The sequence below is a fragment of the Geotrypetes seraphini genome, chromosome 4 (genome assembly GCF_902459505.1).
Source record: "Geotrypetes seraphini chromosome 4, aGeoSer1.1, whole genome shotgun sequence".
Taxonomy (NCBI): Eukaryota; Metazoa; Chordata; class Amphibia; order Gymnophiona; family Dermophiidae; genus Geotrypetes; species Geotrypetes seraphini.
Window position 1 is genome coordinate 123,322,641 of NC_047087.1, and position 19,068 is coordinate 123,341,708.

General features: G+C 41.3%; 1 protein-coding gene across 6 annotated transcripts in view; it reads left to right on the forward strand.

Moving 5' to 3' along the window:
* The window catches only part of LOC117359206 (serine/threonine-protein phosphatase 2A regulatory subunit B'' subunit beta-like), a 261,026-nt gene that overhangs the window by 200,403 nt on the left and 41,555 nt on the right, over positions 1–19,068 (forward strand). For all 6 annotated transcript variants that reach the window (XM_033941552.1, XM_033941551.1, XM_033941556.1 and 3 more), the window contains one exon: positions 7,059–7,148. In XM_033941552.1, coding sequence (XP_033797443.1) covers positions 7,059–7,148 — 90 coding nt within the window. The remainder of the gene's footprint in view (positions 1–7,058; positions 7,149–19,068) is intronic.

Sequence of the window (19,068 nt, forward strand, 5' to 3'; positions counted from 1 at the left end):
ATTATTTGATCGTAGTGTTCTGGATGAGTTATAAGGAATGAGCAGTCTATTGATAAATTCTGGGGTGTGTAAAGTTCTGGATTTGAATGTTAGAAGTAAAACTTTTTAAGTTACTCTATGGGAAACTGGTAACCAATGTGCATTAATCAAAAGTGGTATCACATGGTCAAATTTTTTGGCCATAGAAAGGAGCTTAACCGCAGTCTTTTGGATTATTTGTAGCTGTTATGTTCTTTTTGGGGTTATTCCCTTATATATAACGCATTGCAATAATCTGGTCTAGAAATGACTAGTGAGTGTATTAAGAGTGTTTAAAGATGACATGTCCAAAAGGTTTGTAAGCGAAAGAATCATGCGTAATCTGTGAAAGTATTTATGTACTACGGAACTAATTTATTGATGGTAAGTCAGTTTACTATCAAATATAACGCCTAAGAGTTTAATAGTAGTTATTATTTGAATGGGTATAGATTTAAGACAGACAGGTGCTGTCAGAGAGTGGGTTTCATTACAGGGAAACAGCATTGTTTTTGTTTTGGATATTTTGAGAGCTAACATGTTATCATTTAGCCACTGGCTGATCTTTTCTAGTTTGTGATTAATATCTGGAATGTCATTTGGATTATTGGGATCAATAGGATGAAGTCCAATTGATTGGCCTAAAGTCAGAAGGGGAGCTAGAAAAATGTTAAATAGAAGAGGAGAAAGGATTTATCCTTGAGGTATTACATAATCTCGGGTGAATGAGCTCGATGAGAGCATGTCAATAGTGACTTTTGAAGAGTGCTGAAAAATATGAGGAAACAGCAAATTGCTTCAGAGGGGGATGGACTTCGGCAAAAGAAAAGTACAGAGGAGGCCACCGTCTTGGGTAATCCTATCCTTCACTGTCTACTCCTCCTTGCCCCAGACCAACATTACACTTCCAACCTGATGCTCCGGAAGCCAACGCCGACACTCTGCTGGGCTGGTGAAGGGCCTTGAGCGTCTGTGCATGCTCAAGGCTTACTGGACTTCCTTTGAGAATTCCAGAGAGGGTGTGAACCAGCAGGCGCAGACACTCAAGGCCCTTCAGTGCAGCACAGAGCGTTGGCATTGGCTTCTGCTGTATCAGGACTATAAGTATGATGTTGGTCTGGGGCAGAGGGGAACAGGTAGTGGAGGATAGAACTGTCGGTCAACGAGAGGGGTGGGAGATAGGAGTGCCTGTCATTGGGGAGAGGGCGATAGGATTGCCGGTCATCGAGGGGGGGGAGGAGAAGAGATAGCAATGGTCATCAGTGGGGATAACAGTGCTGGCCATCGGGAGGGGGAAGTGATTGCTGTGCCGGTCATGGGAAGGGGGTAGAGCAGGGGTGTCCAACCTGTGGCCCCGTGAAGTATTTTGTGCAGCCCCAGTCGAGGGCGATGCAGTGTTTTCCTCTGCTGCCCCTGGGTGTTTACCGTCTTGCTGGCTCCCTCCTCTGTCTTGCTGCAGCGTTTGCATGTTTGTGCGGCCCCAGAAACATTTTTTTTCGGACAGTGCAGCCCAGGGAAGCCAAAAGGTTGGACACCCCTGGGGTGGAGGATAGCAGTGCTGGGCATCTAGAGTGGAGGAAAATAAGTACCATCATCCAAAGGAGGCTGAAATATAAACCGAGAACCCCATTTTTGAACCATTTTTATAGCCCAAAAATCTCGGTTTATATTCGAGTATATTCAGTAATCGCAAATCTCGTAAAACTAGTTTCAAATTTCAAGTTTATTAAAATTTGATATAAATGCAATATCAAATATTTTAAATGCGTATAACAATAAAATATTTTGGGGGGAGGACAAAATAAAGCAATTTAAACAGGTAAATATACAATCGATATATAACAATAAAAAAAATTTGGGGGGAAGACAAAATAAAACAATTTAAACAGGTAAACATACAATCGATGTACACAATTAATTAGTGATACATAGGGAAAAAGGAGTGAATTACAATTGTTAAAGAAAGTAAGAGAACATTTAAGGAAAAACAACATCAGGAGGGTAATTGAAAATGTTTTACAAATGAAGCAAGGTCTAAAAGTGAAAGGGAGATTTAAGTTAGATTTAAGATTTAAGTATTTGAACCTGAGATTGTTGATAAGAGTTATCCTATTTATGACTCGAATGCATCTTTGTATAGGTGGCTTTTTAATCTGCTTTTAAATTTTTCTAAAGAAGTTTCACCATGTAGATAAATTGGTAACTTGTTCTATAGCTGGGGTGCTATGATTGAAAAAGTTGTAGCTCTTCTGGTGCCTATTATTTTCAGAGACGGGATGGTCAGCAAATGCTGAACTATTGATCTTAAAGATCTGGCTGGGGAATATGGTATCAAATAACGATGTAAAAATATTGGTGTGTTGGTTTGTTGAATTTTGAAGGTTAATAGTGTGATTTTATAGATTACTAGTCGTTAAGCCCGTTACATTAATGGGTGCTAGAATATATGTCTGTCTGTCTTTTTCTTTTTGTCTCTTTCCTCCCTCCATTTCCCTGTGTAGCGCTGTCTCTGCTTTCTTCCTCACTCTGCACTCTCCAGCAGTAACATTACTGCCTCGCTTTTTTTCCCTGCAAGCATCTGTGCTCTCTTTCTCATCCCCAGTCTCTTTGCTCTTTTTCTGTTCTTGCAGGGGTCTCTGCTCTCCTTTCTCTATATGTTCCTGATTCCTGCAAACTTATATTTTCTCTGTATGCTCCTGATCCTGTGTTTCCATGTAGGTGTCTCTTCCTTTTTTTTTATTCCTTCTTCAGTCTCAGTTCTTTATCTGAACATTCCCTTCCTCAGTCTCTCCAACTTCAGCTCTCTTGCCCTCTAAGCCCCTGCTGTGCATGTCGCTCCTGATTCTCTCTCACTGACCCTTGCAACTGTATCATTTTTGTTATGCCGGCTGGGTTTCCATGGCAACCCTGCTCGCGGGTCTGTGAGCGTAGGGCCGTTTTACTTATTTCCTCGTGGGAAGCTGTTTTGCAGGCTAGTGGGTGTGAGGAGCGGCCGGGATTGCGAGTAATGCCCAATGTTCTGTTTTCGGCCGTTACAATTGGGGCCTTTGTAGCCATGACTCCCATAGTTCTGTCCGAAGTTATTTTTAAGTTCTAAGCCACGGCAGCGGCTTCTCTCACAATCTCTGCCTGCGTCGGAAACTTTCTCTGACGCAGGTGCGGCTCGTGACAGGAGCCGCCGCGGCAGCTTAGAACTTAAAAATAACTTCAGACACAACATTACCTTGGGGTCCGCTGAACTTAAAAATAACTTCTTTGTGAACATTACCTTGGGTTCCACGAGTGTGTAGAACCCTGGTGTCTGATTGGGTCCTGTTTGGTCTGCCACTGCCTGGAGGAATTGAATATCTTCAGGTCAGTTGCATAATTTGTTATCTTAGACTCTTTCTGACTTTGTCTATAGCTACCATCCCTGAATATATTACAGCAAAATTATATATGGAGGAATTGAAGAGCAGGGAGGCCCGCGTCCAGATTCTCTGCCGGCTGCCAGGGGGGAGGGAAGAGGGGAGGAGTGAGCCCGGCTGAGACTGGCAGGAAGAGGAAGGCGGGGCAGGTGAACCGCCACCGCGAAAAACTTTAGTGAGCCAGCCAGACCGTAAGTGCGGGCCGTTGTAAGCTTGCATGTGCACTCTTGCCAGCCACGGACATACGGATTATGGAACACGCTGGCAAGAGTGCGTTTTATTATATAGGATTCTATGTGAAATTGGTAGCCAGCGTGTTTTTTGTAACAGGGGAGTGACATGATCGTATTTTTTGGAGTTAGTAATAATTTTTATTGTAGTATTTTGTAAAATTTGTAACCTTCTTATTTCTTTCTGAGTTATGCCATGGTATAATGTTATTGCAGTAATCCAGCCTGGAAATAACCAAGGAATGAATTAGAACATTAAGAGCTTTCGGTTCTGAGACTTTGGCTAAGGATCTAATGAGACGTAGTTTGTAAAAACAGTTTTTAACTACGGAGCTAATGTGATCCAATAATACTCCCAGTATTTTTGTCGTTATTATTTTTTGTAGTGGGAAATTGTCTAAGAGTATTTGTGATAAAAATGTAAGATCCTTTTTCCATGGAAAAAACATTATTGAAGATTTAGATGGATTCAGGGCCAGCATGTTGTCTTTTAGCCATTGACTAATTTGTTTTAACTTATTGTTTATATTTGTTACCTCATTAGAGTCAGCAGTATTTAATGGATATTCGAGTATAGTCAGCAATCGCAAATCTAGAAAAACTACTCACTTTTAAAATTTTAGTGGTCATCTCTGTATAGCTTCAATATACTGTATATACTTGAATATAAACCGACCCAAATTTAAACTGAGGTAAACTTTTCCCCCCCCCCCCCAAAAAAGGAGGAAAAAAGGTTGACTCGAATATAAACTCAGGGGGAGGGTGGTGGTGTTAACATTCACTTGTAGTGCCTTTCCTTGCCCTGCTCTACACTCTGTTCCCCCTCCCTCCCTGTTCTGCCCTGTCGAGCTCTGCATCCAGCCCCATCATTCACTCACTCCCTTACCCTGCCAGTCTCTGCACCCAGTCCCCTCCCTTCTGCTAGGTTCCGTATCCTGTTCCCCCTCCCTCCCGATGTCTTGCAGACCTCTACTAGGCTTGCTGTAAGTCCTGGTGGTCCAGCGGTTGGCCAGGACAGCAGGGATCACTCCCGTTTCCTGTCCATGCCAATTCTAAGAATTTTTACTTCTCTCCTGCCTTCCCCCGCATACCTTTAGAATTCCTGGTGGTCCAGCGGTGAACCACAGCAGGAGCAACCCTCTTTGCTCTTGCCTGTGTAGAACCGCTAACTGATTGGCTGCTGCAAGTTCTCATGGGACAGTGAAAATTCATGGCAGCCAATTAGCTAGCGACTGCACAGGCAGGAGCAAAGGAAGGTCACTCTTGCCGCGGTTCACTGCTGGACCACCAGGGATTCTAAAGGGATACAAAGAAAGTGGCAGGGAGGTAAAACTTTTTAGAATCGGCTGGGACAGGAGGTGGGAGGGGTCCCGGCCCACCGCTGGACCACCAGGGTTTTAAAAGGTACACCGGGGAGGGGGAGGGAGGTAAAAGTTATTAGAGTTGGCTGGAACAAGAGACAGAAGGGATCCCTCCTGTCCTGGCCCACTGCTTGACCACCAGGTCTCACAGCAGGCCCAGCAGAGGCCTGTAACAGGTTTAGAAGGGGGGCAGGTCAGCGCTGACCTGAATATAAACTGAGACCCCCATTTTTGGGCCATTATTTTGGCCCCAAAATCTTGGTTTATCTTCGCTTATATACGGTACATGTTAAATTATGTTGCTTTGTATGACTTTATGAGAATGAAAAGTTGAAAATTTGGCGTTTTAAAATTTTAAATGGGTAATTTGCAAAAGCTGACTATCCTGGTCACAAAAACAAAGTTTTATGGAAATAACAGGCATTTTCTATACTTTTTAGGCATGAGCAATTAGGAAATTAGACTAATGCCCAAGAACAAAAATCATGTTACATGGTGTTACATGGATAGGTGTTTTCGATAGAACATTTCCCACACAACATCCAAAGTCAGAGATGGATAAACAGCCGTTTTCGATACTGGCAACACTTCAGGATGTCCAAATTTTTTTGTGTGAAAATCATCTACTTAGATGTCTTGGCCGCCAGGACATCCAACCTTAGGGCATTCAACTTTGTTCGCCATTTTCAACCACAAAACCTTCCAAGTTGAAAACATCCTAATCCAGACCATTTGGACATTGGGTGGTGAGCCTAGTAATGGACTGGCCACATAGACATACCAATAGAGCATTGAGGCACCTTAGAGAGCACTGCTGTGAATGTCACATAAAGGGTGCCAGGTGTGCATCTCACCACAACCCCCTTATAATGTATAGTGAACCCTCCTAAACGTCCCTACTATGCCCACATGTCTACCACCCCAATAGTCCTTATGGTTGCGGGTGGCACCTATATGCAGTATAGTATGATTTTGGTGGGCTCATACTTTCTACCATAAATGTAGTGGTTAGAATGGTTTATGAGCTTGGGTTCACCTCTCTGTGGCTCACTAGCCCACTCACCAGGCTACTTAAGACACCTGTATGATGTTCTTCTAGGCTTTCCCACACCAGATACTGTTGTTCTAGAGACAGGTATGTACTGTTTCACTCAGATTTTTTGGAGGGTGGGGTAGGAAGGAGGTTAGTGACCACTGGGAGAGTGGGAGTGGGGGTGCATAATATAATCCATCCAGTGATCATCTGGTCAGTTTGGGTACCTTTTTGGCACTTAGACACTTTTAAAAACAGGTCTAGCTCAGAACACCTACTGTAAGTTCCATCCAGGACATCTTGGGAAAGATTCAAGTACTGCAAGATGTCCAAGTCTAAGCCTGCCCAAAACACGCCTCCAACCTGCCCCCTTTAAATTTGAATGCACAGGGCAAGGCAGTTTTGAAAATCATAACATGGACTCTTTGGTGAGAAAAAGGTACAAATGCCGATTTATACCATTTTTTGGATGTTGTAGAGTTTTCAAAATGCCCCTAACATTGTAATGTAATTCAATTTTAGGAATCATGCCATTCAGCTAGTAACCTGCACTTACTGATAGTTAAAATTATGGAGAAACACATAATATATCAGTAAATACTATGTGGCTGCTTGTTTCCTTTTTCTTATTTTTATATTTGTATGATCTTCTAGACTTCTGTTGATGTCAGTCTCCGTTCTATTGAGGACAGATATTTTGCTTATTTATATTATATCATTTTGAATTTCTATACTTTTTCATCTAAAGATCTTTATCATTGCTGTAATCAAATATTTAGCTTCTAAGGTGTATTATTTAATTTCAATAAATGTTCTGATTGTCATTTAGAGCATGAGTCATACGTTGTCTTAAAAATTTGTGTTAATATTTTTTGTTGATCCAGCCAAAGGAATCAAACTACAAAATTTGTTTTCTCTTGGACAAGTACTATAGGCTTTGCTTTTTGAACACTGCTATTAGGCAAGGTTTGTACTACTTTGATCTTTTTTTTTCCTTTATTACCTTTAGGGGAAGGAAAGCACAGAAAGAAGGAAAAATTGGCTATGATGATTTTGTATGGTTTTTAATATCAGAAGAGGATAAAAAGACTCCAACAAGGTAAAGTAATTCAAAGTAACATAATATAGTAAACAATAGCTGGTAGATCAGAATGGCCAATCAGGGACTTCCTTAGGCTTCTTCCTAAGGAAGTCCCTGATTGGTTCAGATGCCTCGGGCCCCTCCCAAGGGAGAAGCATGAGGTGTCTGAGCCAATCAGGGCCTTAAGCCTCTCCCCAGTGCATCACATGATGCACTGGGGAGGGGCCTAAGGCCCACTGGCGTAGCAGGCTGGGCGGAGGAGCAGTTAGTGATTGCGGTTCCTCCTGCTCCCAACAGAAGAGGTATGGACACCGGGGAGGGGAGCAGATGGGGAGAGGAGGGGGCACTGCGGTGGCAGGAGGGAGTGGGCATCCCTCCTCCTGTTTTTTTCAGGGAACCAGGTTGGCCGGCGGGAGTCTTCGAGCCAGGAGGGAGTGGGCATCCCTCCTGGCAGTTTTTTAAGGGGGGGAACGGGTGATTGTCGGCTTTTTTAATGGACAGATGGTGCGTGTTTAAGTTGTACAAAATATCTGTCCCATTAAAAAAAAGCAGAAGCCCTGACAGGAGGTTGCTTCTCCTGTCAATACTGTCAAGGCTCTGCATATGTCTCAATCGCTCCCTGATTGATTGAGTCGGTGGGTTTGCATGCAAATGATTTGCACCTCCATGCAAGTCATTTGCATGCAAACTTGATAGTGAATTAATCGCTCTTTGAAAATCAGCCAGAGAATCGGCCAACAGTGATTGTGTCGCTATCTTTAGTGAATCTAGCCCTTAATGTCTGCAAAAAAAACAAACAAACAGTGAAAAAAGGGGTGCCTCAAGGCTCTGCTTTGTCCTCATTTTAATCTAATCTAATCTTCTATTTGTGTGTCGCACATACCTATGCAGGCTCAAGGCGACTTACAGAGAGAAAGTGGAATCGAGAGTAGGGCGAAGACAGGGAGGTAGGGAGAAAAGAGGAGAATTAAAGGAAAGTAATTGATTTGTAGGAAGAGATTCATGTAGATTCAGGTATCAAAGAGAAGAGTTTTCAGTTTCTTCTGGAATAAGATGTAGCTAGTTTCTATTCTGATTGTTTCTGGGAGGTCATTCCAAGTTTTGTTATATTTAGGGTTAGACCCCCAAAAAAGATATACAGTGGTACCTCGGAATCCAAACTTAATCTGCTCCAGAACCCTGTTCAAGTTGCAAAACGTTTGCATTCCAAGACAATTTTTTCCATTGAAAATAATAGAAACTGGATTAATTCATTCCTTGGTCCCACAAACTCAGATTTTCAAATAAATTTAACAGTAAACACACTGGATCGGGCCCCCGCCGACAGAGACAGCAAGATCGGGCCCTCACCCACAGAGACTGCAAGATTGGCAACTGGAAGCGGTGCTCAGCCCAAAGCTTCCCTCTGACGTGAACTGCCCAGGCGGAAACAGGAAGCTGCGTCAGAGGGGAAGCTTTGGACTGAGCAACACTTGCAGTTCCCGTACATTTGAATTCCAATGCAGCATTTGGATTCCAGGGCAAAATTTAATTTAAAAAATAGTTTGGATTCCAAGTTGTTTGAGTTTTGTGGCATTCGGATTCTGAGGTACCACTGTATATTGAAACTGTGAGCCTCAATACCACAATCAGAATAAGACATAAAAGAGAGTAACAATTATCCTGGGTGGAGGGAAAGACCTCAAGAGCTCAGTGAAACAGAACTGCAAAGCCAGATAGCATTCATATACTGATCACATACTTGGAGCCATCATTGATCAGAAAAACCTCCCCCTTATTCATATTGAAAACTCACTTTTAAATTATTTTCTAAATATGTACTTTTTAAGAAATTTTTTTCTTTTTTATCAATATCAATATTTTGAAAGTCCCACTCAAATGCAAAAAAGGAAAAACTCCAAAAAAAACTGATTATGTAACCCAAGAAGTTCACTTAGCTGCAAAATGTAGGATGTGCTCAGTTCAACAGATGAACCAGATGAAACAGTCCAAGGTGCCACATAGATCTAATAAAGTTGTTAGTAAATGCTCAACGGAGCATCTCGGTTTCACTTAGAAATCAAAGCTTCATCAGGAGCAGGGCATCCTTGCTGATCATAAAGATAATGAACTCAAGTTCAAGAGAAACTACAGCAAGAAATCAGCAAAGTAGGGAAGCATTCAAGTCTTTTTCTCTCTCGGTCCTTTTTCAGCTTGGCACCGAGAGAGGAAGAGATTTGAATGCTTCCCTACTTTGCTGATTTCTTGCCATAGTTTCTCTTGAACTTGAGTTCATTTGTCAATACTTGTCAGGCATGAGCCAGTATCAAAACAATGTCCTTTGGGTTGGAGGATACCAGTCTACCAAGAAAAGCCATTTTAGCTTCTGTTCCTAGTTGTGTCTTATATCTGTCCGGTAATCATAGTTCACCAAGCAGTCAAAATTAGATTCACAAGTACATTTAGAAACTAATACAAGGCAGACTTGGGTGTTTCTGCCCTACCTCTTTGTTCCTGGGGTCCTGCATTTCATTCCAGATACCTTGGCATGTCATCAGTTCTTATAATCCTTGTTTGCTGTTTTGTATTGGATGCACTTCTTGGAGATACAGTGACATTACAACTTAATTTGAGCAATCCTAATTCTCATCTTGTTTTTCACTACTATTCAAGCCTTGGGAGTTCCTGTCTAGTAACTGCCCACACCCTTGGTAGAGATTCTGTGGAAGAATAAACAATGTACTGAGAATGACTCAAGTCACCTAAATATTTTTTAAAATCATCATCAGATTTCAGCTAAATATAAGTGCCCACAGTAACGTAACAGAGCTGCCAAGTTATCTAGTTCCCGGTGGGAGATTTATTGATGGTCTTTATTTTAAACTTACATCCTAAAGCAGTGTGGTAGCCCCTGACTTTGCATGTTGAAATCGGTGCTGTAGGTCCCATAATGTTACAGGATGATGTAAAAAATAATCTAGAAATGGCCTTTAGTTTCCCTCCTGGAACTCAATGACTTGGAAATTTTGACTTAAGAGGAAAATAAACCTAGGTGTTCAAGTTGCCTAGAAGGAGGGGGGAGCATTAGCCTTGGGCTCAGTCTTCTCCAGGGTTGGGTATCTACTGGAGGCACATACTTAAGGGAAGAGACTCTTTCCAGAGCCCTCTGAAGAAGCATTGGCCAAGTGAAGACTTTCAGTTGCTGCAAAGCCCAGAAGGACTGGCAAGGGGTCACTGCCGGGTAGTCCTCAAGACTCCCAGTACAAGGCTTCACCCCGGATTTTATGAGCCTAATGTGAAATGCCTATTTGACCTGCTAATGGTCCTCGACATCTGTGTTCAGTGCGACAGAGGCAGTAGCGCAAGGGATCTCCCCTCAGCATACACCCCGACCAAACGAGGAAACAGAGCTGGACCAGGAGGTTCAGTCCTACATAGACTGGGAGGATGGAAAGTCTGATTCCATGCTGCTGTTGTAATTTTTCTGGCAGCGTCTGGTTCTCTGCATGAGAGCAGCGGTCATTCAGAGATCCATCCCATTGAGAATTCAGAACGTCTTATGGCATGGCTCTTGAGCAGGTGGCCCTGATGAGCAAGGGTTACTCGGATGAGCTAAGAAACCGTTAACGGTACAGCCTCTGCCAAGACCTGGAAGTCCTTTCAGCACTGGTGTGCAGTGAATGATGTAGAGCCCTTACGAACTCCAATTTTCAAGAGGGACTTCAAAAGGGTTTGTCGGTTGGATTGCTGAAGGTGCAGATAGCAGGCCTTTTCTGTTTTCAAGCCTGGGGAGAAAGAGGCTCTCTGACCTCTCACCCAGATATAGTCCGGTTCATTAAAGGGGCTCTTTGGTTGCACCGTCCAGTACATCTCCTGGTATCAACACCATGTTACAAGGTCTCAATAGAGCTCCATATGAGCCATAACTGGAGACTTCCCTTCTGGATCTTTCAATCAAGACAGTGTTTCTGATGGTGGTGATTATATCAGCAAGAAGAGTTTCTGATTTATAAGCTCTATCCTTCAGGGAACCATTTCTTAAGTTTATGGAATTGGGGCTCTTCTTGCGCATGGTTCTGTCCTGCTTATCAAAACTAGTCTTGGCTTTCCTCATCAATAAGGAAGTCCATTTACACGCTTTTCACCCTAAGGGTCTTAAGAAAAAGGATAAAACATTGCAATTGCTGGATGTCAAGCGAGTGCTTCTAAAGAACCTCGAAGTTACCTATGAATTTCATATATCTAATCACCTTTTTGTTCTGACCAGTCATACAGAGAAAGGGAGGCTGGCATCTAAAGCCTTGATTTCCAGATATGTTAAAATGGCCATTTTCTCCGCTTATGTGGGCTGGTTTAAGTTTCTGCTTGATAGCAGGACATGTGAGTAGCTATGAGCTCTATATAAGTTTAGTGGTGGTTGCACAGTTTTTGTACCTGTTTTGAATGTTATAATGTTAATGAATATATTTGTTACAGAGCAGAACTGAATTGTAGTGTCGGGGATTTTTCCCTGTATCCCTCCTTCCAGTTATGTGTCTTAGTACATTTCGACTTGATTGCTTTTGTACAAACTGAGGGGGCAGGAGCAGCTCCCTGGGAAGGAGGCAGAGCTCAAAAGATAATTGACAACATTCTTCATGCAACTTACGGGTTCAGAGGCACAACCCTAGCATTCAGGACCACTAGACACATCTTCAAGAAAGAAGATTATCGTGGTAAGAAGCTAATCTTTCTTTCTAGCCTTATAAATTCTATGGAGTTACTAAAGTGAAGATGAGGGCACTGCAAATGTTAATTAACTCTGCTGCAAGATTGATTACTGGGGTTTCAAGAAGGACTCGTATAACCCCAGTGTTGAAACAATTGCATTGGTTACCTATGCAGCAGAGAGTACAGTTTAAGATTATTTCAATCATACAGCAAATCTTATATCAAGTTTCTCCAATGGCACTAAAGGAGTCTTTTGAAATCTATCAACCCAGAAAATGTTTGAGATCTGAAAATAGTATGAAGTTGAGCTTGGAGGGTAAGATGTTAGGCTCTCATGTTAAGATTGGGGCAACAATGCTGTCTTTAGCAGGTGCCAAGCTCTGGAATGTGCTGCCTGGTATTCTGCGATTCTGTGACGGGAGACTGAACTTTAAGAAAATGTTAAAAACGCAATTTGTCAATGCCTTCATGTGCTAATGCTGTTTTCTGTTAATGCTTTTCCGTCCTGTAAATGTTTTATGGGATTTTGGGCTCTTTTTACTAAGCGCGCTAAATGCTAACACCATCATTGAGCTGGAGTTAGTTCTAGCAGCGTAGCGCGGGTTTAGCGCACACTAAAATTCTGCACGCGCTAAAAACGCTATCGCAGCTTAGTAAAAGGAGCCCTTTGTCTTTACATCTTGTAGGATGAATTTAAAAGGTTTTAATAATATCATTTGTTAATGTTTTATTGTGTTTGTCGTGTTTAAACATGCTTAGCATTTTTAATTTGTATGCATGTAATTTTGTAAACCGCATAAATAAATAATGTGCTGCATATTTTTTCCTTGTTGAATTCTTGGATTTATAATCCTTAATCCTCATATGAAATTTCCTGTGTCTATCTTATGTGTGTTTACTAAAATTTTTTCTTTTTTTTTTTAAATATTTTTTATTCTTTTTTAAAATTCTTACATCAAGTGAAATACATGTAATACATTCAATTATGAAAAAACACTTGAAATTATTATTAAATGTTCTTACAATGTGAAATAAATAAACCCTTTATCAGAATTTTTTATCATATTAATATTACAATAGTTTTCCCTCCCTACCCCTTCTATATGTTCTATACATGTGTTATTATATCTGATCAATAGAATAATTTGTCAATGGTCCCCATATTTTATTAAATTTTTTAATATAACCTTGTTGTAATGCCAATACTTTTTCCATTTTATATATATGACAAATTGAATTCCACCAAAAAGTGTAATTCAATTTAGTGTAATCCTTCCAGTTCTGTGTAATTTGCTGTATAGCGACCCCTGTTAAAATTAATAAAAGTTTATTATTGTTAGCTGAAATCGGACTTTGTGTTCTCATTGCTGTTCCAAATAATATTGTATCATATGATAGTCCAACATGATTTTCTAATAAATTATTAATTTGGGGCCAAATTAATTTCCAAAAGGAATTAATGCAGGGACAAAAGAATACTAAAATCTTTATATACTGCATATACAGCCAAAAAAGGATCAAAGTGGTTTACAATATAATTCAATCAAAACCATGAAAAGAACTCCATTTAAAAAGGAAAGGAAGAGAAAAGTAACTTTCCTAATACATAATATTGTATAACAATCTAAATTAATAAAATTAAATGAAAAGTTTAAGACTATATAAATGCAGATTGAAGTCCTGAATTCACAACCCTTCAGTTCAAAAGGCCAATTGAAAAAAAAAGTGCCTTTAAATGTCTTTTAAAATTTTGGAAAGATTCTTCCTAATTCTCAATTCTACAGGCAAACTATTCCATAAAATTGGAACTAAATTAAAAAAAAAAAAAAAATGCACTATTTCTGAATGAGGCAAGATGAGTATTTACAAATGAAGACACATCCAACATACCGGAACCTGAGCAAATCTTCAATGGAGTTCAAGCAGAAAAATTAACATCCATGGAATTGAGCCTTGAAGACGTACGCAGGCTGCTAGAAAAATTAAATACTGACAAATCCCCGGGTCCGGATGGAATCCATCCAAGGGTTCTGAAGGAACTAAAGGAGGAAATAGCAGAACTACTGCAGCAAATTTGCAATCTATCCCTGAAAACAGGCGTGATCCCGGAGGATTGAAAGATAGCCAACATTACACCCATCTTTAAAAAGGGATCAAGAGGTGACCCGGGAAACTACAGACCAGTGAGTCTGACCTCAGTTCTGGGGAAAATGGCTGAAGCACTGATAAAAGACAACATCAATGAGCATTTTGAAAGAAACAAACTTCTGATAACCAGCCAAGATCGTGCCTAACGAACTTATTGCACTCCTTCGAAGGAATTAACAAACGGATGGACAGAGGAGACCCAATAGACATCATATATCTAGATTTCCAAAAAGCCTTTGACAAGGTACCCCATGAACGCCTACTTCGGAAACTGAAGAACCATGGGGTGGATCAGAAACTGGTTGGCAGGTAGAAGTGAAGGGCCACTACTTGGACTGGAGGAGGGTCATGGGTGGTATTCTGCAGGGCTCAGTGCTCGGACCGCTGCTATTTAATATATTTATAAATGATCTAGAAACAGGGATGAAGTGCGAGATAATAAAATTTGCTGATGACACCAAACTATTTAGTGGAGCTCGGACTAAAGAGGACTGCAAAGAATTGCAAAGGGACTTGAACAAACTAGGGGAATGGGCGACGAGATGGCAGATGAAGTTCAACGTTGAGAAATGTAAAGTACAACATGTGGGAAGCAGAAACCTGAGGTACAGCTATACGATGGGAGGGATATTATTGAAGGAGAGTACCCAAGAAAGGGACATGACAATGAAGCCCGACAGCACAGTATGCAGTGGCCGCTAAGAGAGCGAATAGAATGCTAGATATAATCAAGAAGGGTATTACTACCAGAACGAAAGAAGTTATCCTGCCATTGTATCAGGCAATGGTGCGTCCGCATCTGGAGTACTGCATCCAATATTGGTCGCCGTACCTTAAGAAGGATATGGCGTTACTCGAGAGGGTTCAGAGGAGAGCGACACGTCTGATAAATGATATGGAAAACCTTTCATACGCTGAGAGATTGGAGAAACTGTGACTTTTCCCTGGAGAAGAGGAGACTTAGAGGGGATATGATAGAGACTTACAAGATCATGAAGGGCATAGAGAGAGTAGAGAGGGACAGATTCTTCAAACTTTTGAAAAATAAAAAAACAAGAGGGCATTCTGAAAAGTTGAAAGGGGACAGATTCAAAACGAAGTTCTTCTTTACCCAACGTGTGGTGGACACCTGGAATGCGTTTCCAGAGGGCGTAATACGGCAGAGTATGGTACTGGGGTTCAAGAAAGGATTGGACAATTTCCTGCTGGAAAAGGGGATAGAGGGGTATAGATAGAGGATTACTGCACAGGTCCTGGACCTGTTGGGCTGCCGCGTTAGCGGACTGCTGGGCACAATGGACCTCAGGTCTGACCCAGCGGAGGCATTTCTTATGAGCCTTTAGAAAATGGGGTGCCACTACTCTGTTATCATTCAATGATCTTAATAATCGCCTAGGTGCATAGAATAAAACTAAGTTAGAAAGATATAACGGTTGTAGCTCAAATAATGCTCTATGTGCCAACATCAAAATCTTAAATTTAATCCTAAATTCCATTGGTAACCAGTGGAATTTCAAATACAAAGGAGTCACATGATCACGAATATGTGCATGGCCTAACAACCGAATCGCAGCATTTTGTACTGTTTGTAAGCGCTTTAATTGCCCTGCTGCTATTCCTGCATATACTAAATTACCATAATCTAACTTAGTACAAAAGCGTGAAAATTTCAAATAGTTCTAAGCTGTCTTAATGCCCCAAATCCTTTAGCAACTATGGATGAGACCTGTTTTTCAAAGTTCAAATGACAATCAGTTATAATTCCCAGATACTTAAAGCTATTTACCATCTTTATTAAGACATTAACCAAGCCTACTCCGGATCCTGTTTGTCCGGTTAATGATTCTGAGAAACCATGTCTAAGAAAGTTAAAGCTGCAATTAGGACTTGTGCCTTGAAACCTCTAGTAAGTAATCTTTCAGGAACCTTCTGAACCTTTTTCTGAAAAGCTTTGTGGCATCTATGAATGATTTACAAGTTGTAAGCTACCCAGTTCCAAGAGGCCAAAACTGACTTTCTAATAACCCTATCATGATGTATTTTGAGACCTGCAGTATGGGTATAGTCGGGGCCTATACATCTTGTACTACTTTTCTTTCTACAGCTTGGTGCCTTGTCATCTTATCTACATTAGAGAATTTAATAAGGTGCTTCCAGGGGCTCCTAGCATACCCACAGAAGTTTCTTACAGAAGAGGCCCAGATGAGCGTTATTTGCTGCCACCTCAAAGGAAAAGCCTTACACCGGGTTACTCCCCAGTTAGATGAGAGCAGCCCACTTCTGGAAAATCTATATTAGAGACTACTTCCTACCTTGATTTTAGAAAATCTCTAAAGATACATCTGTTTGACATGCTTACATCTTAGTTGTGGTCATAGTTTAATTTTTCCATGCTTTTACCGGATGTATTCTTTTATTGATTGTTTTATTAAATATTTTACATTTACCGACTGTATGTATATTTTCCTTTGTTGTGAACTGCTTTGAACTTTTGGTATAGCGGTATACAAAAAATAAATTATTATTATTATTATTATTCTGTGCGGCCTGTAAGACTTTTAACTGCCATGACCTTAGGGATTTGGGGTGGCCTCTTCTGCTCCAAAGAGTCCTAGTTTGTAGTTTCAAAAACCATGTTTCAAAATCACCTACTTCCAAGATTTCAGCTCCTGGGATTCCAGTTCTAGGTTCAGGAGCTCTTATTTTAAGAACATAAGAATAGCCTTACAGGGTCAGCCCAATGGTCCATCAAGCCCAGTAGCCCGTTCTCACGGTGGCCAAGCCAGGTCACTAGTACCTGGCCAAAACCCAAGGTGTAGCAATATTCCATGCTACCAATACAGGGCAAGATAAGGAGACCAGAATTGAATAGTTTTGTTAAGATAAGGAAACTAGAATTGAAATAGTTTTGTTAAGATAAGGAGACCAGAATTGAATAGTTTTGTTAAGATAAGGAAACTAGAATTGAAATAGTTTTGTTAACCATCCCGTTTTAATAATTCCAAGCATCCTGTTTGCTTTTTTGGCCACTGCCACACATTGGGCAGAAGGTTTAATTGTATTGTCTCCAATGACACCCAGATCCTTTTTTTGAGGCGCTAACCCCCAAGGTGGACCCTAGCATCTGGTAACTGTGATTTAGGTTATTCTTCTCAATGTGCTTCACTTTGCATTTGTCCACATTAAATTTCATCTGCCACTTGGACACCCAGTCTTCCAATTTCCTAAGGTCCACCTGCAATTTTTCACAATTCTCATGCGTTTTAACGACTTTGAACAGTTTAGTATCATCTGCAAATTTAATTACCTCACTCGTCATTCCAATTTCCAGATCATTTATAAATAAGTTAAATAGCACCAGTCCCAGTACAGACCCCTGCGGCACTCCACTGTTTACTCTCCTCCATTGAGAAAAATGACCATTTAACCCTACCCTTTGTTTTCTATCAGATAACCAATTCCTAATCCACAACTGAACTTTACCACCTATCCCATGATTCTAATTTTCTCAGGAGCCTTTCATGAGGAACTTTATCAAAAGCTTTCTGACAATCTAGATACACTATATTAACCGGCTCACCTTTTGTCCACATGTTTATTCACACCTTCAAGGAAGTCAAGCAAATTTGTGAGGCAAGATCTCCCTCGGCTGAACCCATGCTGACTCCATCTCATTAAATCATGTTTGTCTACGTGTTCCACAATTTTATTTTTTATAATCGTTTCTACCATTTTGACCGGCACCGAAGTGAGGCTTACCAGCCCTGGCCATTCCTGCATCCTCACCAGATAGCCCAGCTTCAAGGACTTCAGTGGTTCTAAACTTGGCTTCAAGGAATCCTGCATTTCTGAATCTAGCTTCAGTGATCTTGAGGCAGACTCCAAATACCTCTAGTACAAGAGATTCCAAGTACACATCTTATTTAGTAGGTTGACTACTAGTTGTAGAACCACCACTCTGCTACTAGAGATCGGAGCATTTTGAACCCAGATGGTAGCAGAGCCAGAACTAAAGGGGATTCCTTCTGACCCAACGCTATACCACCAGCAGTACCCCTGATAAGTGCCAATTGGGAGGGAGTGATGCTGACATGGGGGATATATTGCTTACTACTGTTGCAGGTGGGGTTGGGATCAAAGGGGTTTGGGGTGAACATAACATAAGAACATAAGAAGCGCCATCTCCGGATCAGACCTTCGGTCCATCAAGTCCGGTGATCCGCACACGCGGAGGCCCTGCCAGGTATACACCTGGCTTATTTTATAGCCAACCATATCTTTATATGCTTCTCTCAAGGAGATATGCATCTAGTTTGCTTTTGAAGCCTAGGACTGTCGATTCCGCAATAATCTCCCCTGGGAGAGTATTCCAGATGTCAACCACTCTCTGTATGAAGCAGAACTTCCTGATATTAGTCCTGAACTTGTCCCCCCTTAGCTTCATTTCATGTCCTCTTGTCCGTGTCAAATTGGACAATGTAAATAATCTTCTCTGCTCTATTTTGTCGATTCCTTTCAGTATTTTGAAGGTCTCGATCATATCCCCACGCAGTCTCCTTTTCTCAAGGGAGAACAATCCCAGTGTTTTAAGTCGATCCTCATATTCCAGTTTCTCCATACCCTTCACTAGTTTAGTTGCTCGTCTCTGCACCCTCTCCAGCAGTTTTATATCCTTCTTTAGGTAGGGAGACCAATGTTGGACGCAGTATTCCAAGTGGGGTCTGACCATTGCCCTATAAAGCGGCATTATAACTTTCTCCGATCTACTCGAGATTCCTTTCTTTATCATGCCCAACATTCTATTTGCCTTATTTGCCGCTGCCGCGCATTGTGCCGACGACTTCAGGGTCCTATCTATCAGTACACCCAGATCCCTTTCTTGTTCACTTTTTCCCAGAGTTGCACCTGACATTCTGTACTCGTATTCTTTATTTTTACTGCCTAAATGCATTACCTTGCATTTCTCCACGTTGAACTTCATCTGCCATTTCTCTGCCCATTTTTCTAACCGACACAAATCGCTCTGGAGTTCCTCACTGTCCTCCTGCGATCTGATTGCCCGGCAGAGTTTTGTGTCGTCTGCAAACTTGATGATCTCACT